Here is a 22476-nt window from a genome sequence, read left to right on the forward strand (position 1 = left end):
ACATGTAAAAAAAGAGATCCAGTACAGCCTTCACCTAAAACAAAACGAAACTATTCCTTTTTGTGTGTATGTGTAATATGTAAAATCTGATACTAGACGACGGTAAGTCTTTATTGTCAGGAAAGCACGTAACTAAGTACTTGACAAAAGAATGTAACAAAGCTTTCCGGCGATAGCACCTAGAATGTTAATAACAAGTCCAAACTACCAGCCTTACTGACTGAAATGATTGTTATACTAAAGAGGCATGTGTACAGTATAACTGTCAGAAAATAATATAATGGTATATAAAACTAAACTATACTTAAATTATTGTGTTATATTATACATAAATATATGTATTTAGCTTATCCATATTATGTAAATAATACGTCATACATCACTAACACTGTCAGTCGCAGACGCAGCATTACGTATTGCGGTCACCTGAGCGCATGCGCGGCCTCCTGGCTCCCCCCTCCTTCTCTTCCTGTCCTCTGCCCTCCCCACTCTGCAATAACAGATTCGTACTTTGTTTACCAATTGTCGCGATTAGCGAACCAGTCGGCAGTCGGTCGGTTTACTCCACCGACCTCGCTCGTTTTCGGTCGGTAGCTTGCACGCCAGTTGCGCGTTGCCAGCGGCAAACGCGACATCAATCACTACGTTATGACCCTGTGACGTAACATAATGACTAAAGCCAATACCTCGGCGGAAGCCGCCTTGCCGAGCATGGCGATCCACGTGGATCATTACGAGAACCTTAATCATGAGCACTCCAAACTTCTTGAACCTCATTCTTTGTTGCCGATTGTGACGCCCTCTGGACAAATTCGCAAAGTCAAAAGTTTTACCGATACACACAAAATAAGAGACGTAAACGCCGCGTCAGGTGCGGCGTCTGCTCGAAGTTTACGCCCTTATGATCAAGTGACGACATATCCAGAAGGCTCAGACAGCGGAACCAACCACTATGCACCCTCTGTACGGTCCCTCGCTTCCATCGGCATGGGATGCACGGATGGCCGAAAAATGGTTATCAGACGTGTACCCACATCACCTACGGAACTCTTCCATCTAGTACGTCCTCCTACGTGAGTATCTTTGCGGATGTGACATCCTTTGAGAATCCATTATTCAATTGCTTTAAATGATTATCATTTTGAAATAACTTTGTTGTGTATTTAAATATCTTTTGTGTCTACTTTTTAATGAAATGAAAATATGGTTAGGTTAGGATATAATTACTATTCATTAAAATTAACCTATAAAATTATATCTCATATCATTCGAGTGTTTAGAGACAACCTATAGATAAAAATAATTATGAAATATCATAACAAATAAATTAAAATTACGTTATTTTCATCAAGAGTTCTCTTGAGGTCGGTCATACATATATGATAATGGCGTCAGTAATCGACGCCTTAAGATAATACAGACGGTAATCATTACAGATATAAAAAATGTAAAGCTTAAAACAGTAATAACCAGCAAAAATAATTAAATACATTTTAAGTTACAAAATATTTTTTTTTTTTTGGAAAGCTAAATATATTTATTATGTTCAAATAGCTTTAAAATTGTATTACCGAAAAATAGAAAATCTAGAGTTAACAACATTGAGGCCCCATTATCGATTGAGACAGAATATTATTATTTTGGGCGGGAATACCAATTATCTTAAAAAAGGAAATAATTTTAGTGAATTTATTGCTGATTTAAGATGAAAAAAAAGTCTGTTGTTTTAATCAGTGTGATATAAGTCCTTATATCACACTGATATCCTGTCCTTATTGGCTGTAATTTTGTTATAAGGGCTCTAATGGCTCTTGCCATTTGTTTTAGAAGATGGTTATTCTTTTGAAAAAATAGTATATCTTAGATAAAAATAATTATCATCTTACTCTCATCAAATGGAGAAATGCTGTTTAGAATAACTAGTGATTGACATTTATTTATTAATTAATATGTTATTTCAGCAATAATAGGAGAGATCCAAATAGTTTCATAACAAAATTTGTTAAAATGTATATTGAGCAATTCATAAAATAAATGACAAAAAAATTGCTGTCACGGTAAAAACATAATAAGTAATACTTTGCACTTAACATCTAACAATTAGCTTAAGAAATGCCGACATTTTCGCTCTATGTACGTTTCAATTCGAAAATCTATATAGTGTAGTTCAAAATTATATAGTGCTAAATGTCATCAGGATATCATATCATATATAATATCATCAATATGCGTTAAGTTTCATGTTCGCAATATAAGAAATTGATATAATACTAGCAACCCGCGCTTCCCCCATTTACTAATCTGAATTACTTTCGTCTTCTAATAACATTATCATTTCAATGACAATAGCCATATATTGAAAACTAAAACTTCAGCTAGTGCAAGAAAACAGTTAATTTGTAGCAACTTTGTCGAACAATTATATTGACGTAACTTTTTTATTTAAGAACCAATTTAAATAAAATAAACATGTTAAGGAAAGTTTGCCGAAAAATACAATAATCAAAACTGCATTTAAATCCGTTAAGCCATTTCTAAGATTAAGACAGAGAGACAAACAGACAAAAAAAATTAAAAACGCATTGTTTTGAGGGTCTATTACATTGATAGATGGATGACAAATTAATGTTTTTTAAAAAAAATTAAAAAAGTTAGTTAGGAGATTAAACGCAAGGTATTGATTATTATTATTTTTATACCATGACAACATTTTATTTTAGTTTATTTCATGAGTTGCTAAAGGTATCTTATAATTAAATTGTAACGATATGGTCTACGATATAATGTCAGCTTATCTTTGTCAAATTAATAAATATAAATTACCTATTGGTTCCTATAAACTGATTTTCTACATTTTTAACCTTTAAGTATGGACGTCGGGTCTGACAGACCAGACAGTTCTACGAATTCTACAAATCGGCCACTTCTCGGTGACCTCTGCCACTGAGTCTCTCAGTACCTTTCGTATTAGTGACAAAATGAATATAGATAGCAGTGGTTGTGTCTCTGGGTTCAAAACACGTGAGTATTTAACTTTCTAAACGGGGCCTGGGTCTGTCAGACCCGACGTCCATGTTTCCCATACATGAATGATTTCAAAACGCCATATATTTTTATAATATTACAAAATATACTTTAATATTTTAATTGTATTATTTGTATTCAAATGTTTTTATTGTTATATATCATATATTATTTTGCATTGTTTGTTATATATTTTAGTAATATAAATATTATTTACCTAAAAAAGATTATTTTTTTTTAGTTTTTATGATAAAATGGAAAAAAGCGATCGACCTAGCACGTCAGGGACAAAAATATCGGTACTTTATAATTAACATCAAACAAAAGAATTGGACGACGACATTTTATAAAGAAAATAGCACTTTATCAAATAAAAAGACGCGTTTCGTGTACTAAACTACTCTAAGAATTGAGAATGACTTTGACTCGCGTTTCGCGATCTGATCTATCATTTATTGAACATGAAGTTAAAAAAATAGTTTTGGGTTCTTGAAAAACATATATACTTTGCCCCCAAAAGATATATAGAAACACAACACATACTTATGTTGACTGCAATCGTCCTGTTTGCCTACAATGTTGAAAGCCATTGTGTATCGATGTTCAATTGTACCTTATCTTGAGGTGTTGTCAAAATTTTTATTTTATAACATAAGATGTAATTTCTTTATTTTTTTTATTTCCTAGACTTTGTATTTTGTTAAAAAAATATTTATTTTATTATCTGCCTTTTTTTTATAGTATTATTTTCTTAAGAGTCATCCCATGTGGCCAAAGACTGAAATTGTGACTTTAAGTTACTTAAATCGTTGTGATGCGTAAAGTTTAATAAAAAGCGATTTTATTTATATTGATTTTGTTTGATTTGAGGCTATTCATGTAAACTAAAACATAAAATTGACTTCTTCCTTTAAAAAACAGCCAGAATATGACCAATAAATACACTGGTCTGACAGACCCGACGTCCATATGTATGTTATAAAAAAATCACGTCCATAGTTAAAGGTTAAGAAGTGTGTGCTGTGGTCTATTCGCCAACGTAAATAAAAAATGTCAACTTTCTTGAAATTTATGCAACACTTGTTTTTACGTCTAAATTGACTGGACTAAATATAAAAACTACTAATAAAATCTTTTGTTTTTAAAATATCAACCACTAATTTAAGAATAGTTGAAGTGAAACGAGATATGGAGGATGTATGTGAAGTACTGAAAAAGTGGTAGCATCAAGCATAGAGCTTACAGCAGATTTAAAAGATGATGATGATGATTTTAAAGATGCTGAGTGGCATGGTGATATTGGAACGCACAATATAATGCTACAGAACAATAAAGAGAAATGAACTAATGAAAATTTGAAAAAGAAATGTTTTCTTTAACAATATATAAGAGCAGCAATTAAGATTTACGTAGCATAATTTATAATATTTACAGTTAGCACTGTATATCTTAAAAAACCGTAATTCAAGAATTTATAACCAGAATACTTTTTGATAAGTAAGTTTAGATAAGAATACGTTGTAATACCACTGTGGTCTGTGATAATTTACGTTGGATTGCAGAAATACTTTGTCCCGCTATACTTTCAGTGTCAAGATCATAAAATTGAAAGAAGTATTTTCAAGATTATGCGAAAACCTGTGGTAGCTTATGATGTCTTTTTCTTTTCTTATTTAGGTAGCTTGACCTTCATTATTGGACGCGATAACGGTGCAGCCATTATCTGCTCACGCGTATCTCGCCCAAAACAAGAATACAATTGATCGTGCGCTCAGTCTTATCAGAGACTTTTTGATAATGATTTTAAAATACGTTTACATACTTACACGTTGACAGCAGAGGATTACCTTTGTTTTGTTGAAATTGGGTTCTAATGTTTATTTTACCAGTGACAAGATAGTAAAAATCACAACATTTTTAAGTCGCTTATAACCTTAATATTTCTCAACTGGTTTCTTACTGGATAGATGTACGTACTCGTATATATTGCAATCAGTATGCTATAATTTTAAAATCATTTTATAGACGCTATCGTGACGTAGTTGATAAGTGTTTGACGGCACGTTGTAGTTATGGTTTGAATTTCCTCTAGGATGAATTTTTATAACACTCCATTATATTTAAAACTAGTGGGTCCGTGCGGCTACGCCCGCTTGAATTATGCAAATGTTTATTTAGGTGTATTTTAGAAAAACCGATCTGACTAAGTATCTACTGTAAACTGACATTTTTTTATTTATGAACCGATTGTTGTTGATAGAAAAAACCCCAGATAATTTCGGGATCTTACCAGAGTTCAATAGTTATTCAATAGTTAAATAAAAAACCGTATCTAAATCGGTTAAGCCGATTCTGAAATTAGCGAAAACCAACGCACAGACAAATAGACAAAAAAATTAAAAATCATTGTTTTGGGTTCTATAACGTTATTAAAGGTCCCCAATATCATTTTTTTTAAATTCTTCCAAGTACAGACACCGGCCCTCTTATGATTTTATTATAAATATAAGTAGATGTATGAAATAGTTTACTGTTCAAAAGTGTGTTTCGTTGTAATGCTACTCTTCTTAGACCGTTAAACCTACAGCTCTGAAATTTTGCAGGAACGTTGTGGACGACACGCACACGGTGATCCGGGCGAAGTAGTTTGGTGATACTTGTAATTGTAGTTTTTTAGTAAATAATGAAAATGTGTCCGATAGAGTTAACCTGTGGAACGTTTTGAAATTCACGCGCACAGGTTGAACTTATTGTTTATTTACGCACCAGGTAATCAAACAAAAAATATCGTGTGCCATAAAATAGGTACTACAATAAAAATGAAACTTAATTTAGAATAAGTAAAAATAAAACAAAATTTAATAAGTACGGAAACCTGAAATTGTAATTTTCATTGAGATTTTTACTATTAAAATAATTTTAAGTAATTTATAATTTTTGTTTTTTGACATACATAACATAATTGTTGACTTATCAACTATCTTTTTTCTTTTTTCATCCTAGCTAACCCGGTGTCCCAAATAGCAGATTAAATATAAAAAAAATACAAATTAAAGAATGCCTATTAGGCGGTACGAAGTTCGCCGGGGCAGCTAGTTATAAAAATAAGAAAAGAGAAAACACAGTCACTTCTTTTTTTATTTTGTCAGTTTAAAATACAAGTTTTAATCCTTTACAGCCGACGTCAGTGTAAACTTTCTGCAAGCATAGTATGGGGGAACAAGGCAGGCCTGCCAGGGCCAGGCCAGGCCAGGGTAGGCAGAGGGAAACTAATGTTAAGACTCTCCGTGCCCCACTTTCCGCCGAACTTCTGGAGGCATTGTGTGTTGAATGACCGAACTCAACGCCGAGCTTTTTACCTTGGTGCCAGAGCGAAAAAATAAAAATATTAAGAAATAATAATTAATTCTCTCCCACACCCGTCGCGTTACAGTCACATCCTAGTTCCCCTGCGCCATGACGGCCTCAATAAACACAAACACTTACCTACGAGTACATACATATAATACAGTTTTTACACAATAACGAAGTTATACATATACTCGTAAAGTATAATAATTACGTTTATAGAGATAACTTTCATACGGTTAAGTATTAATAATATATGTACATAGGTACCTATATATAAGAAATTTTGATTATTATCTTGAATCTTCTTAGCAATAAAAATTACACGCTTACGTAGTTATTGTAATCCTTTAAGCATTACGACCTCACTTTAATCGGCATAGGATGTTCATGTTAATCCAAACAAGTTCTTTATCAATGATGCAAGTAAATATGTTGGAGATGAGAGATCTTGATCGATGTACTAATAGTTAACATAAATTAGCTTCAATTTGCATATACGTGGAGACTGGAGAGTCATATATATTTATCTACATTATTAATACATTTAATAGAGACCAGTCGTGGCGAACAAGTTACAAGCGTGCCACTGAAAAGCGTAAAGCGTTTGTAAAGCGTTCAGCCACTCAGCAATGCTTTCAGATTTCGGCGGAATGTGGGGAACGGAAGTATTTTAATGAGAACGCTAGATTCCCGGGTAGGGGAGAGCGGGGCCAAAAGTTTCGATTTTTTTTTAACCTCAAATATTGCTATGAATACTTGATTTCAGTATTTATACAATATAATCAAATTCAACTTACATGTCTAGACTTGCAATTAAAACAGTAATTTGGGGTATTCTTTGACTTTTTTATTACTGAAGTCGGAAAGTAACAACTTACCCCGACTTGGGGCAAGTTGTTAACAAACTAGGGTAAATTGTTACCATATTTTTAAGCTATTATTTGCAAAAAAAAACAATAAATAATCGAACAAAGCCTGTTTATATAAGGAATAATCAACAGTATCATTAATAACCACCAGGCGCAAAATCAAATCTTTTTTAACCGACTTCTGTAAGAAAAGAAGATTATCAATTCGACTGTTTTTTTAATGTATGTTGATTAGGTGAACCGATTTTGATGATTTTTTTTATTTGAAAGGTAGTGCTTCCCATGTGGGAACCAAGTTTTTTTTTTGGTCTATTTTTCACAATGGTATATCTATGAGAAAATCACATAAGTATTAAATTTGTATTTGTATGTGTGCGACAAAATGACGAATAATTCAATATCACGCCAACCGATTCCAATGATTCTTTTCTTATTTGAAAGGATACACTTCAAGGATAGTTTGGTTAGGTTCCGATTATAAAATCCGGTCATAATTGGGAATTTTTTTTTTTTGGTAAATTTCAATTATACTGGAATAGTTACAAGGGAAAACTTTGTTAAAATTATTGTCAGAAGTAAGATTCCCCATCGTCGCATTCCTTTTCAACCAACCTCAAAAAAGATGTTTTCATTTTCAACCGACTTCAAAAAAAAGAGAGGTTCCCAATTCGCCCGAATATTTTTTATGTATTTTCTTGTCAATATACCAAAATGTTAGTTTCCACAAAAATAACACCTAATTGAGTCAAGTTTTACATATCACAACAGATGTCACTCGTTAACAACCACTACCACCACAACCAGCACTCGTTTAAGAAGTATCCTTTTAAGGTTACTTATCACTAAAAATCGTAAAAAGAATTAATTTTGAACAAAAAAAACCGAACCGAAAAATAACGAACTAAAAAGTAAAAGATAATAATAATAAAATAAAACTATTTTCATTTTGTTAAACCAAAATAATAAACAAAGATTTTATAGCTTTATCTTTTCCCGCTCAATATGTATATATAATTCTTTGGTAACAGTTTTTATCTTATTCCTACAATCTTTGAAAACTACATCCGCTGCTTTTTGCATCAACTCATATGACACATAACCTCGAGTTGATTTTCGAGCATAAGTCCGCATGTTACTAAATTACAATGTTATTTAGTATTAAAAATTACATTGGAGTTGACGAAAGTTTTTCCGAGGTCACAACATGCCCCAAAAAAAGGGAACATCTAGCCCCAAAAACACGTATTGAAAAAAAAATAATATTAACAAGATTAGGAAACATAAATAATTTACAAATAGTGTCCCGAAATAGTAGATAATATATGTAAAAAAAAACACTAACATACTCGAGGCTAATCGTTAAAATTTGTGAGACAGACCAAAAATATCAAATGCGAAAATATTTACAATCGTGCACCAACGACACTCGTATGCTACTCCATTGGTTTCGGGTGCCACTGGATTGTTCAATATGCTGGACATGGGTGCGCTATCACATTGCATTTCACTATATGTTTACTAAATATTCCTATCACTTTTCCCCGCGAAATTATTTGCATCGGAACAACTTACCTCGGTAACTTTTAGCCCCGCTCTCCCCTACTCTCTGCCTACCCTGGTATGGACGGGTATGATGACGGGCATGACGCTAAAAAAATACATTTGGTTTGTTTTGACTTACGAAAATGAGATAATTGAATCAAATGTCTTTATTAAAAGTTATGAGATACGATATTTTGTGTAACAGTGATTTTCTACTTTTGAACATGTATCGTAAATATTTCAATGATGTCCATTTTATGTATGAAAAAATGTTTCACATACAATCTTCTTTCTATATGTTTAGTATAAAAGTACATGTTCCCACTGATTGAGCACGCACAACCGTAGAAGCGTGAAATTTGAAGAGATGTTTATTTTCTTACTCTAAAAATCCATAAAGAAGGGATTTTGAAAAATTTTAGCCCTTAGGGGATGAAATAGAAGTTGAAAGTTTGTATGGAAAAGCCTTTAAATCGCCACCGATTTTTATAAAATTTGAAATTTAGACTCTTAAAAATATTTCATTGAACACATGTTTTATGGTTAATTAGAATTCAACCCTAAACGTGCAAAAAAGCAGGCGAAGCTGCGCGCTCCCTCTAGTGTAAACAACAAACCAATTGTATAATAATTTATAGGTACTATAAAAGTGTTTTACAAAACAAATATTTTAAATCATACTTACGACAAGTGTACTCAAAATAATCTACGAAAAAATTTGTAATAACTTAAATAGATGTAAATATTATATTTACAAATATTAACATTGTATTGCAAGTGATTAAAATGCTAGCCATATCTGATAATATAATATGGCATATATTTTTTAAAGCATTATCTAACCCAAAGCCCTTAAATATTTCATTTTTTATAGAATAATGCGAAGTCGTTCTACTGAACTAAATACTTTTACTAAATATATAAGTAGTTTTCTATTTTTGCACCGTATTAATCATTGCACAGAAAATGTTATTTTCATTTGTATTTTTTGGCAGGCCACCAGACGAAGATACAGCTTCACAAGAAAGTGAATATGGTGAGGAAGAAGAAGATGCTGAAACTGTGCATTTAAAGCCGAGAAGACCGTTCTGGGCTAACAAAATACAATTTGTGCTAGCATGTGTTGGTTACTCGGTAGGCCTCGGAAATGTATGGCGCTTTCCCTATCTTTGCTATAAAAGTGGTGGAGGTAAGAATTATTTTAATTATTTTTTATCTAAATAGCAAATAATTATGATTTAAGAACGTTAAACGCCAAGTTAATATTTGGAAATAGAGCTATAAACATTTAATAACATTGGTGAGGATAATCCATGATAATACATAAAATTATACAGATAACTCATTATTTAACTAAACAAATATATTATCTTAGTTAATGCTGAGATTATAGTTATATTTATATAATAAAATAAAATACGATCTAAAATAAAAATTTTATTATATTATGTAGAGTTTACCGATGACATAAAAGAAATATCTAAATAAAAATACGTTACTATTGTAATTATAAACATTACACGTATTATATATGTGAGAAAACCTTATAATTTTATTTTCTATAATTCGGCCGATTGCCTATAATCATTATTAATGTTTGATTCATTTTATGTTCGTTCATTCATTGATTCGTATTTTTGTTTTATTGATTAACGTTTCGATAACCTTATTTGAAATGTGTATGGGAAGTCACTAACATCGATTCATAACAAAAGTTGTGAATCGATTCTACAATGAAATCGAAATCGCATCGATATCTACATAGCATAATATACATTAATATGTAAAGAAAATATAATTATATTATTAAGTATAATCAAGATATCTGAAAAATGCATGCCTTATTTGCGTGTATAGTCAATTTCAGCTTTGTTTTCATGCATTACGCTGTGGTTTGGTTACATATCATATTATGTAGAGATACTCTCATTTGGAAGTTAAGAAATTATAAAAGTTTTAAAATATTTTGCGTGTGAATATCACTCTGAATTTCACAATTTCAAATGTTTTTTTTTTATTTTTGATAGGATTACGACTATTTTTATATTCTTGATTAAGAAAAAACGTTGAGAAGACGCATATGATAGTCGTTATCATTATAATGACGTCATGGCATAAACAAACAAAAATAAAACAAATTAATTCAATTATTAATTATTAATGTTTATCTTTAGTTTGTTACTTAATCAATAATTTGACACTTGAGAACACGTTTTTTCTTGATTGTTAAATAAAATTAAATTTTAAGAAATAATTATTAAAAGAACGAAAAATCCGACTGCATTTTTAAGATTTGCATGAACAAATGCACAAACAAACAGACAAAATTTTTAAAAACCATTGTGTTTGGTTCTATTAGGATTTTATTATAAGTATAGATTAAAATATGTTACTATAGGAATGGAAAGATATACGAAAAATATGTAATAGCTTTATTTTTACGCGATTTAACATTATTAAGCTATTACGAAACAAAAATGTACCTAAACAAGCTGCTAACTGTCGAGACACACCCACCTGTTTTTCCTTTAGCATCGTGACCAATGTATTTTCGATAATTGACCCTTATTTAATATTTATACGTTCACTTACGTACACAAATAGTTTGCTGAAAAATTATTTGTCACGAAGCTCCACACCGCTAACTAAATTATCTCGTATAGGCAACAAAGACGTCGTGACCGCTGTGATGCTACGCCCACAAAGTAGATTCCGGGTAATAAATATCATCGTGTATGTCTATTTATATTATATTTTTTCCTTTATAAATATTAATATTTGCCAAAGTATTGAAATTATCATAAGAACAGGATGATATGTTATGATAAATTGATAATGGCCCATTTTTTACAATAGATGGTAAGAACTGCCTCAAAGAGATTTATACCGTTTGATCGACCCAGTGTGCTTACAAGCTAATTTAACATTGCACCCCTCTTATCAAAATCAACCCAAAAACACAGTACGAAGTATGAACATCTGCAGAATCATACCAACGAAGAAAAGGTTTTCTGCATCAAATCGTAACTTGTGATGAGAATTGGATGCACATATTATGAGCGAAGCCTGGACATATGTAAACATCGTTACCCAATTCGAGCATCAATTATTATAAGCTTATACTCTGTGCCTGGTGGAATCAACTCGGTGTTGTGTATTACAAGCTGCTGAAATATAGGGTTTCAGCCAATATAGAGAAAGACATGATAAAGAATTTTCCTCCACGATAATGTTAGCCCTCACGATGCACAAGTTGTTAAAAACTATCTAGGAACACTTAAATGGGAAATCCTTTCCGACCCACCGTATTTATCTGATATCGGTCAAATTATAACTTGTTTTATTCAATGACTCACAGCTCAGCTTGGAAGATCTTCAGTTTTGACGATAGCAAAAAATTAGTAGATGACTGGATTGCTTCAAAAGAAATCTGATTCTTAAGAAAAAAATATGTGAATAATGTGCTTGTTAACAAATTTTCGTAAAAAAGTAACGAAAAGTACTACAAGTACTTTTTCAAATATTTAAATACAGATTCTTGACGTGACGTTCTTCTAATATTTAGACCCAGATTTCACATTTTTTGCAAGAATTTATTAGGCTCGTTATTATGATTATAAGAATGAAAATAACACGCTCACATGCTTACATAGGCTGATAATGCACATACTCTCCTTTGTGTCGCGCAGTCGAGTAAAAAGAAAAGTTTTGAAATAAGTATGTGGGTCATAATCAGAAAAGTGGACATTTTCGAATTCGTAACGTAACTGATAAGTAACAATACTGATAATGTTTGTTACGAAACTGATGTTATAAGGCATTATACACAACAAAATAAGAATATTATATGAATAAAACTATTGGTTTTTTTTATTTAATGAGACACAAATTAAAATTTTAAAGATTCAATCGTTGAATTAATAGATTATAAATGTAAGAAAACATAACAAAGTGACAATATTAACTATATAATAACGCTAGTTCGTAACGTAATAAACTTATATTTCTAGTTAGAAATCACAAAGTTAATGATAAAATTAAACCCACTTTAAAATATATCAAAATTTGAGTCGTTATCACGGGAATTAAGTTGAATTCTTTGTAAGTGTTTATTTCGCATATCTTCATTAATAGGATTGGTCTGTTTAAGACGTTCTCTATATCTTTTTTGTCTATCAGCATTTGACATAGGAGCCATGACGCTTACTGAAAATAAAAAATAGTTATCAATAGGTATTTAATAATATTTCATGTATATTGTCTAGTACAGAACCTATTTGTTTTTAAATAAAAGCCTCACCCGCTTGAGCTACATATTTATTAATGCACTATCTCCAGAGAAAAAAAAAAATTACAAAATCACAACTAATTTCAGGAAGAATAAAAAAATGTTTTTAACTAAATCGGTTAAGCCGTTCTGAGATAAGCGTGCACAAACACATTAAACAAACAAGCAAACAGACAAAAAACTTAAAAATCATTATTTTTGGTTACTTCACGTTATCAAAAGTCACTAATTATTTTTTTCATATGCCAGCATTTTTTTTTATATACATAATCTTCCTATGGTAACGTAATTATGAACTAGGCTTCATATTTTCTCAGTTCCGTTACGTAACGAAATATAACAAAATTGAGAATAAAATCTGAGAAATTCTAACCTTTTTAAATATTTGCTCATAAGCCACGTGTTGCATGTGCAAGCACTGAAGTTCTTTTTTGAGATTTTGTAAAAAGACGCAAATAACATAAACAAGAAAACGAAATTATAGAATACTTACCAAAATAAAAGCCGTTTATAACCCTGAGATGTAATTTCACGCATTCCCTCTAAAACATTTGAACCCCTCAACTGCTGCGAGAACACTACTGGTTGTAGTTACGACAGCATTGACTTCAAGAATTATGGTGCCACAATAAAAAATAATATTAAATATCATTCAAAATAATTGCGTTCATAATTTAATTGTACGTTACTAGTCCTGAGTAACAAAAAGACAATATTTTGGGACAAATTTACTTAACTAATATATACTATTTACTAAATAATATATCAATAAAAGTAGTTCTATTTAATATTATGCATAATGTAAAGTAATATAAACACATCTGAAATCAAATAAAACCATAAATATTCGTAACAAATCTATTTTTAAAAAGTAAAGTGGTGAATGGGACACGAAAAATTGTATGGAAGCATTTTGAAAGGATTTTTGCAACTAACAAAAAATACTATTATTAGCCATAATACATTTAAAATATTACAAAAATCTTTAAGTTAATAAGTAAATTTATCTTAAATGGCAAAATATTTAAGCTATCTTTAAAATTGTATTTTTAAAACGCATTCAAAGTAGCGGGACAAGAAAAGACACAAAATGGTCACTTTTTCTGATTATGACCCATGTATTGATTTTTAATTTTTCTGCCAGTTCTAACTTTAAAAGAATATGAAAATGTCATGTTCATCTTAAAATACTTAAACAATATTAGAAACGTAATCAGCAACGAAGTGTAAATTATAACTGATGTGTTCTGTAAAGTGATACGTCACGCCCGCCATGCGCACGACCCTTTAAGATATCAAATGATATATTGTTATGAATTATGATTTATTCGATAAGTAACTATTTATTTGGTATCCGCGTGTGTATTACAATCAATTTTAGCATATTTAAATTTTACTATTATGTTATTATATTAAAAGCTTTTATATTAGTCTTTGTTTACCGATTCGATTTAAAGTGTATTTTAAAATGTAGAAAATATATAATATCTATACCTACGTACATGTATATTCTAATAAATAATTAAAGTGCCTTGAGATTAATATTGTTATAATACATAGGTGGGTACTATCACTGTTTGGTGCTTAAAAATTTCTAATTTATTTATAAGTAGGTAGGTACTTGTAGTTTGTTGATGTGTATATTTGTATAAAATATAAGCTTATTGCGACAAGTCTTCGCCCCTAAAAAGTTAATAAATCTTTTATGCGTCTGAGTATACGTGAATATAATAAACTTCCTCAGTGTATTCTAAGTTTTCCACATTAACAATTTAAAATATCTGTAAAAAAATATTAACAAGTAAAGCTTATTACACTGTTCAATAAATATTTACAGGATAAACATGTATGTCATGCAGAAAAGCTGCCAGTTAATTGTAATAATTAAATTAATTATATCATCGATATTGAAAAGAGCACCTGTTGAGTTTCTTGCCGACTCTTCTCAGCAGAACCGCCTTCCGAACCGGTGGTAGCTTTATTATCTGTATGTTCATTCGACGATTCAAAAGTGCTTCGCTGTTTGTCTATTTGAATAAAGAATATTTTGAATTTGAATTATGAACTGTATAAAATATTAAGCACACTGCACAGCCATTGCAAATTTGATAAATTTGTTTTGCTACTATCATAAGTTTTAATTTTTTTATACAAACAGTTTAACTCATAATTGTTACCATAATATTGCTAGATACTTATCCTAAGAATGTTACTAATACTAAGTAGATTCGGTTGTCTTGTGTTGGTTAGAACGTGACTGGTCCATTTATTATTTCTTTTCAAAATGGAAAAGTCATTTACAAGTATGTCTTCATGTTATATATAATATACTTATTGTTAGAAATCGGAAGCTGTTAACATTTTTAAAAACAAGATAAAAACACATGTCGTCTATATGTTTCTAAATTATTCGTAAAGAGATTCTACGTAATTGCAATAAGTGGTTACAATACTTCACACGAGTTTCTTTATTTCATAAATATATTTTTGATTACTTACTAAAGAAACAATTGAATTGTATTTTTCTTAAGTCAGACGTTCGTTAAAATAATAATCATTATGCTTCATACTTTGTACACAAGAAAAATCTTTTTTCGAAAATGACCACCTATAAGAGACACATACTTAACTTCGAAAGAAGATTCTGGTTCTGATTCTTCGAAGGTTATTCTAAGGAAGGAAGAGATGTGACTGACATATGTAACTATGAATAAAAATTGGTGTGCGAACCTACCAATTGAAATCCCGTTAGACTCTAATAGACCCCTGCCTAAATATAGATAAACTTAAAAGGGGCATTTTATTAATAACCATTTATTTTATTGCAACTATAAAAGGTATTCAACAAAAAATGTGAACTAAAATATCAACCCGACCTTAAATCCATTTTGACAAGTTGGATAGGTCCCAAAGAGATAATAATGTGAAGATAATTCAATAGGTATTATTTGGGCCTTTAAGCGTTTTCATTCAGTAGAACACGCGATAAGCAATTATGGTTTACACTTATCAATTTGTCAATCCTTAAATATATGTTGATGACAAATCGCTTAGTCACAAGACAAATAAGAATACCTACATAACCTACACATAAATAAGGGCGTCGCCGAGGAGGAGTCGAAAGGAGCACAACAATTACTAGTTTCAACAAAAGCTGCATACTACCTAAATATAAGAAACCTGTTATCGTAAACATTATACGCGTTAACCAAACCCGTCTGAATTAATCGTAGAAGCTAATAACTGCGCTAATTAAGGCAATTCTTCTATGTCAACTCATTGTTGTGAAGGTCAAAACAATTGATTAGATCGCCAGATCAGGAAAACAACCAAAATTTTAGTAATAAGTATATGCTTATACTAAATGTGTCTTTGCAAATGCAATAAAAATAGTCGTAAAGAAAATTCAATGGGACAATCCAGTTAATCTGTGTATAAATTATCAGTTTTAAAAATAGTTTTGCTTGTTTCAGGAGCATTCTTGGTGCCTTATTTTATAATACTCCTAGTATGTGGTGTGCCAATGCTTTTCATGGAACTGGCGATTGGACAGTACACCGCTCACGGCCCTATTGGAGCACTCTCACAAATATGTCCTTTGTTTAAAGGTAAACTACTTATTGTGAAACAACTTTGTTGTTCGTCATATTTTAAAATAATCACCTCAACATTCAGAGATTGAAATATTTAATATTTTAATTTCCTCGCTCTGGTTAGGAGGCAAAACGCAGCGTAGAGATTCGCCACTCATCACAAAATGCCTCAAGAATTCGCCGGAAAGTGGAGGAAGGACATGTCTTAATGGAGAATGGAATGTCCTAAAACTAGGCAGCAACTTCCGAGCAGGTATAGGGAACCCTATACCTACTCTGCTAAGTGCGGGATATAGCGTGAATTTAAAAGAAATTTAAATATTTCACCGTCACGGCAAATTAAACGCCTTTAGCTTATTTAATTTTTCAATACTTTTCAGTAGTTATTTACTTAAAAAGTTACTTTTAAAAAGATACTATACTATCTTTTTTAAGTATTCTAACGTTATTTTATTCTATTGGTTCCAGGTGCTGGTCTAGCAAGCGTAGTGATTTCTTTTTTAATGTCCACATATTATGCAGTAATCATTGCATGGGCAATATATTATTTCTTTACATCATTTAAATCGGAAGTCCCTTGGGCAAGTTGTTCAAACCGATGGAATACTCAACAATGCTGGATGCCAAATCATACAATACCAAATAAAGCAAATGATTCACAAACGCCAACTGAACAGTTTTTTGAGTATGTCATTAATTTATCGTTGTCTCCTCCTGAGATCAAACCCAAAAGTTTGCTTTATATTTGGTAAATGCACGTTTATAGAAATAATTAATATACTTTCAGGAAAAAGGTCCTTAACATGAGTGATGGTATTGAATATCCTGGTGGCATGCGGTGGGAGTTGGCAGCTTGTTTAGTGTGCGCTTGGGTCCTAGTTTACTTTGCCCTGTGGAAAAGCATAAAATCATCGGCCAAAGTCCGATATATCACTACTACTCTACCATTTCTTTTGATAATAGTATTTCTGGGTCGGTCACTAACTTTAGAAGGTGCTGATAAAGGCTTGAGATTCTTTTTTAAACCAGATTGGGAACTGTTAAAACAGTCAAGGCCATGGGTTAATGCTGCGTCACAAATCTTCAACTCCATAGGAATTGCGTTTGGTTCAATGATAATGTTTGCATCATATAATCGTTTCGACAACAATTTCTTACACGATACATTGGCTGTGTCCTTAGTGAATGCAGTTACTAGTCTCATCGTGGGGATTTTCACATTTGCTACGATCGGCAATATTGCCTTTGAACAGAATACACCTGTAAACGTTGTCATTGCTGACAGTAAGTTACTCATAATTATCGTATTAAATCATTTATCATGTAAAATAAAAATCCTTTGCCCATATTAGAAAAATAATAACATACAATTGATTTTTATATAACGAATTTTATCTCTTTCTTTGCTCTATAGGTCCAGGATTATTATTTGTGGTATATCCTCAGGCGATTGCAAAAATGCCAGCGTCACAACTTTGGGCTGTGTTATTCTTTTTCATGTTCCTTTGTCTCGGCTTAAACAGTCAGGTGAGAATTTCGATACAAATATTGTATTCAAGAAATATATACCTACTTTTAAGAGCCAAGGTATTCATTCATATCCATTTAAATTTCAGTTTGCAATAGTTGAAGTAGTTGTTACTTCTATCCAAGACGGGTTTCCAGACATGATACGCAAGCGGCTGGTGTATCATGAGCTCTTAGTGCTACTCGTCTGTGCTGTTTCTCTAGTCTTTGGATTGCCGCATATTATACACAGCGGCATTTACATATTCCAACTAATGGATTTCTATGCAGCGTCACTTAGCATAACTTATCTGGCATTCTTCGAAATAGTTGCGATAGCGTGGTTTTACGGAGTAGACAGATTATCGCGAAACATCAAACAAATGACTGGTAAAATATATATTTTATTTATAATTAAATCTTAAAGCAAAAATTACTTAGTACTTCCAAAGTAATAAAAACCAATAGCAATGACGGAATAAAATATGCGATTTGTGGTCGTACATTTCCAAGATTTTGAAGATTTTAGACTCCAAGAAATATACCTACTTAAGTAGGTACTTAATAAAAGCTCTACTGCTGCGCATGTACTACTCTACGTATATGGTTTATTTTGATCACATAAGTATTTATTACGTAATTTGCATTCACCGGTTCTGAATAGAAAAATCTATTGTTTAGCATTTCCGCTTTATTAAAATTTTTATGAATAGATAGGTATATTTTGTTAAAAATGGCTTTATAAAAAACCTACCTATAGTAAATCGAGACACACATTTAACTTATTTTGTATATAAATTCGATAGAAAATCTAGTCAATTAATAATGTTAAGGGTTAAGACACTCCGTTCCCCAGCTTCCGCCGAATATTCGAGACATGGCGTGTTGAGTTGCGGAACTTAACGCCGTGCCTTATTTTGTTATCAAAGAAACGACTGGGAAACGAACCCACAACCAACGCATTCTAAGTCACACGCTGTGCCTGCGACGGCGGTATCTAAAACGACTATAACTGTAACATTTATTTTTTATTCAGGTCAATGTCCTTCATTATATTTCCGATTTTGCTGGCTCATAGCTGCGCCCGCTTTACTACTTGCGTTGTGGGTAGCGAGCTTGGTAGATTACACGCCACCAAGCTATAGACAGTATCAATATCCAATTTGGGCACAAGTTCTAGGATGGATTATAGCCTCACTCTCATTACTATGTATACCAGTATACGCAATTGTTGTTATCATCAGATCACCTGGAAATAGTTTAAGAGAAGTAAGTACAATTTATAGAGTTTTTTACTAACGTAAAAATTATATTAAATACCCACTTGATAATTCCAGGGTCAATACTCATTCGATTACTATGTTAACGATTATCTATTAAAATAAATAGACATCATTAAAAATTTTTTAAAAAGATTAAAAAGAAACTGTTAGATATCGTCTTATTACAATATACCTACCTATATAATAGTCATTACATTGTTAGAACAGTGAAGGAAGCGAAGATAAGTCCGTTTCAATGAATCACTTATAAAATGATTATGAAATAAATAATGTTATCTCAAACATAAAACACATTACTTACAGTTATACTCGTACATATTATAATAAAAAATGCTAAATTGTCGAATTTTGAAATCAATATTTTAGCATTTAAGTACTTACAACCACTTAAAACTATAGTTTTAAGTGGTTATACTTACATTCAGTATTGGTAGCAAACATGCTTACAAAATTTACTTTATGTAATTATATAACTGATACATATTTGAAAAGTAAAAATTTTAGATTTAATATATTAACATAGTTAATCATGTTTGTATTTCATTTTACAGAAATTACGCAATTCCATAAGACCAACGTCTCTATGTGATTGTGGTGTTGCTGGTTGCGACATATGCTGCTCGGATTCTGAAGCGGCTGAAGATAAAACAACTATTAACTAGTTGTCTTGCATTTCGTTTTGTTTACTAAATATATTTAATTGATAGTTTTCTAAAGTACAAAATGTCTTTAGTATATCATAATACCAAATAAAGAACCAGTATATTATCTATAATATATTTAAATTTGAAGAACCAAGCATCTCCTCATAATTTAAAAATTTAAATGATGCATGGCCTCTTTCAACATGGACTTTGATTATATAAGGATGTATTTTTGTACCAGTGACACAGTTTACAGCACTCAATTTGAAGGATAGAAAAATAAGTACTTCAGTTGAATTGTTACAGATCTGTTGATTGCATTAAACATTGAAAAATTCAAAACAGACAGAGAAAACAGATAAAATAACAGTATTGTGAAAGGTTAAGAAGAGAAAAAAGTATGCTATATATTTGTTTAGATTAAAATTAAATAAAAAAAACATTCCATTAATAAATACATGATTTGGCTAAGCTTATATCATATGATTTAAAATATGTTGTGAATTTATTTAATAAAAACAATATTTTGTTATATTCTAAGGACTTCACATCGTTCCTTATATACCTTGATTACATTTGGCTCTTACAGTCATTTAAAGAAAAAATGTAAAAATAATACTTCCATTTCTTGTCACAAAATGTTCATGATTACTGATTTTGCTTATTAAATCATCACACAGTAATTATATTGTGATATTAAACATTCCACATATGGTAGATAAGTGAATTAATTATTTATTCCTAGAAGTGCTTCCATTTTTTAAGAAATAAAATACATATTTAAACAAAGTTTAGTCAATACAATAAGATATTATGTTTTCGCACTATAAAATGATTTTTTTTTATGTAAATAAAATAAGTAAAAATGTAAATAAATCATAAATATAAATTAGAAGTTATTAAATAAAGCATGGAAAAAATAAAAATATTTTATTTTTATCATATTATGTATTATTATTATTCTATGATATAATTTTTATAACAAGCCATTTAAGTTTTTCTTTTTTTTGGACTATTGTGTTGCGCTTCTTCATCTTCACTATTTACATCTTCATCAATGTAGTCATCTGTATAAGAATAAATATTATAATTAAATCAATAGTCAAGCATTGATTATCCAAAGTAAAAGAGAGGGACAAGGATGATGGAAAAATAGTTTTTCTTATCAGACAATTGTACAGTTTAGATTGAGTTTACATATTTATATACTAGAAAATACATGATTATATGTTTTATTTTTTTTTTAATCAGCTTCATGCTCTATGCCACAGCAGGATAGGCAGGTGGAGTCTAGTGTTAAGACCCTCCATTCCCCCTTTTTTGCTGAATTCTGGAGGTATTGCTATTGAGTGTTAAGTGCCTTAACACCAGAGCTAAGAAATTAAAATACTTCATAAACTAAATCTTTAAATATTTCATTTCCAAGAGTTTCCAACTGGTCTCATTATATATTTAATGATTTATAGATATAAAAATATTGTGTAGTCTTGATTATGATTAACAAAAATATTTAATTGTTATCTATTGGTATTTTTTTATTATTCTTTAGGTTTTTTCGATCAAAATATAACTAACAAAAAATGCTAAATTAATATTATTATTTATGAATTATCAACCTGAGTGTCACAAATTTAAAGAAGTGCACAAACCTGAGTGTAAAATATGTGGATAGGTAAGTGATATAATAATTCATAATAAAAGTGCATACATCTCATCTCCTATTAAGTGAGGCAAACAGAGAAAACCTAGTTTTAAGGTAGTTGATACTCCACTGCATATCTTGATGAGAACAAAATACACTTATTTGTAATTCATCCCCTGAGTAGGGTTTAAGTCCACGACTATCACGTATACAGTTAGACTCTATCCCCCGTGCCATGAAGATATTTGTTAATTTAAAACAAATGTTTTTTTTATTAAAAAATCTTACCAAAATGCCCATCATCTTCAATTATTTTAGTCAGAGTTTCATTGACTGCCTGGCGAAATTCTTCTAATGATTTTTCTAAATTAAGCTGATCAAAAGATAATTTATTTTCGAGAGTTTTAATAATTTTATCATTTTCGTATAACGTTAGCTTCATGATATTGTCCATAAGACTAGCTATTATATTCCTATTTAACGAATTCTGTCTTGTGTAATAGAACTTAAGTGTATTTACTTTTTATATAAAATATTTATACAGCTATAACAAATATATGTATATATGTTTCTTTATCTTTGAATGGCCTGATTTTACGATGATACGCGCAAAATAATCTACCAGTGTAGAGAAAATATCAAAATATCATATATATTTTTTGTTCCACTACAACACAGTATACAATCCATAAGTCCAAACAACTAAATGTCAATGTCATCAAATCAAATAATGT

The 22476-nt window shown here is 30.7% G+C and overlaps 1 protein-coding gene and 1 long non-coding RNA gene across 2 annotated transcripts; one reads left to right on the top strand and one right to left on the bottom strand.

Annotated features, from left to right (window-relative positions):
- Window positions 1–519: 519 nt before the first annotated feature.
- Window positions 520–21026, top strand: LOC146527687 (sodium- and chloride-dependent GABA transporter ine-like). The gene is made up of 9 exons (XM_085204228.1): window positions 520–1073; window positions 9782–9975; window positions 16548–16682; window positions 17136–17352; window positions 17455–17951; window positions 18082–18194; window positions 18284–18563; window positions 19210–19442; window positions 20008–21026. Exons 1-9 carry the CDS (start codon window positions 670–672, stop codon window positions 20116–20118), a joined length of 2184 nt encoding a protein of 727 aa, XP_085060354.1. The 5' UTR covers window positions 520–669; the 3' UTR covers window positions 20119–21026.
- LOC146527688 (uncharacterized) lies at window positions 18558–22454 on the bottom strand. The gene is made up of 2 exons (XR_014879149.1): window positions 22031–22454; window positions 18558–21167 (listed from the first exon to the last, which is right to left on the bottom strand). It is a non-coding gene; the product is annotated as an uncharacterized LOC146527688 (long non-coding RNA).
- Between the last annotated feature and the right edge of the window lie 22 nt (window positions 22455–22476).

This window comes from Heliconius melpomene, chromosome 20 (assembly GCF_056956725.1).
Source record: "Heliconius melpomene rosina isolate 202511_hmr_F chromosome 20, ASM5695672v1, whole genome shotgun sequence".
In the NCBI taxonomy this organism is placed as follows: domain Eukaryota; kingdom Metazoa; phylum Arthropoda; class Insecta; order Lepidoptera; family Nymphalidae; genus Heliconius; species Heliconius melpomene.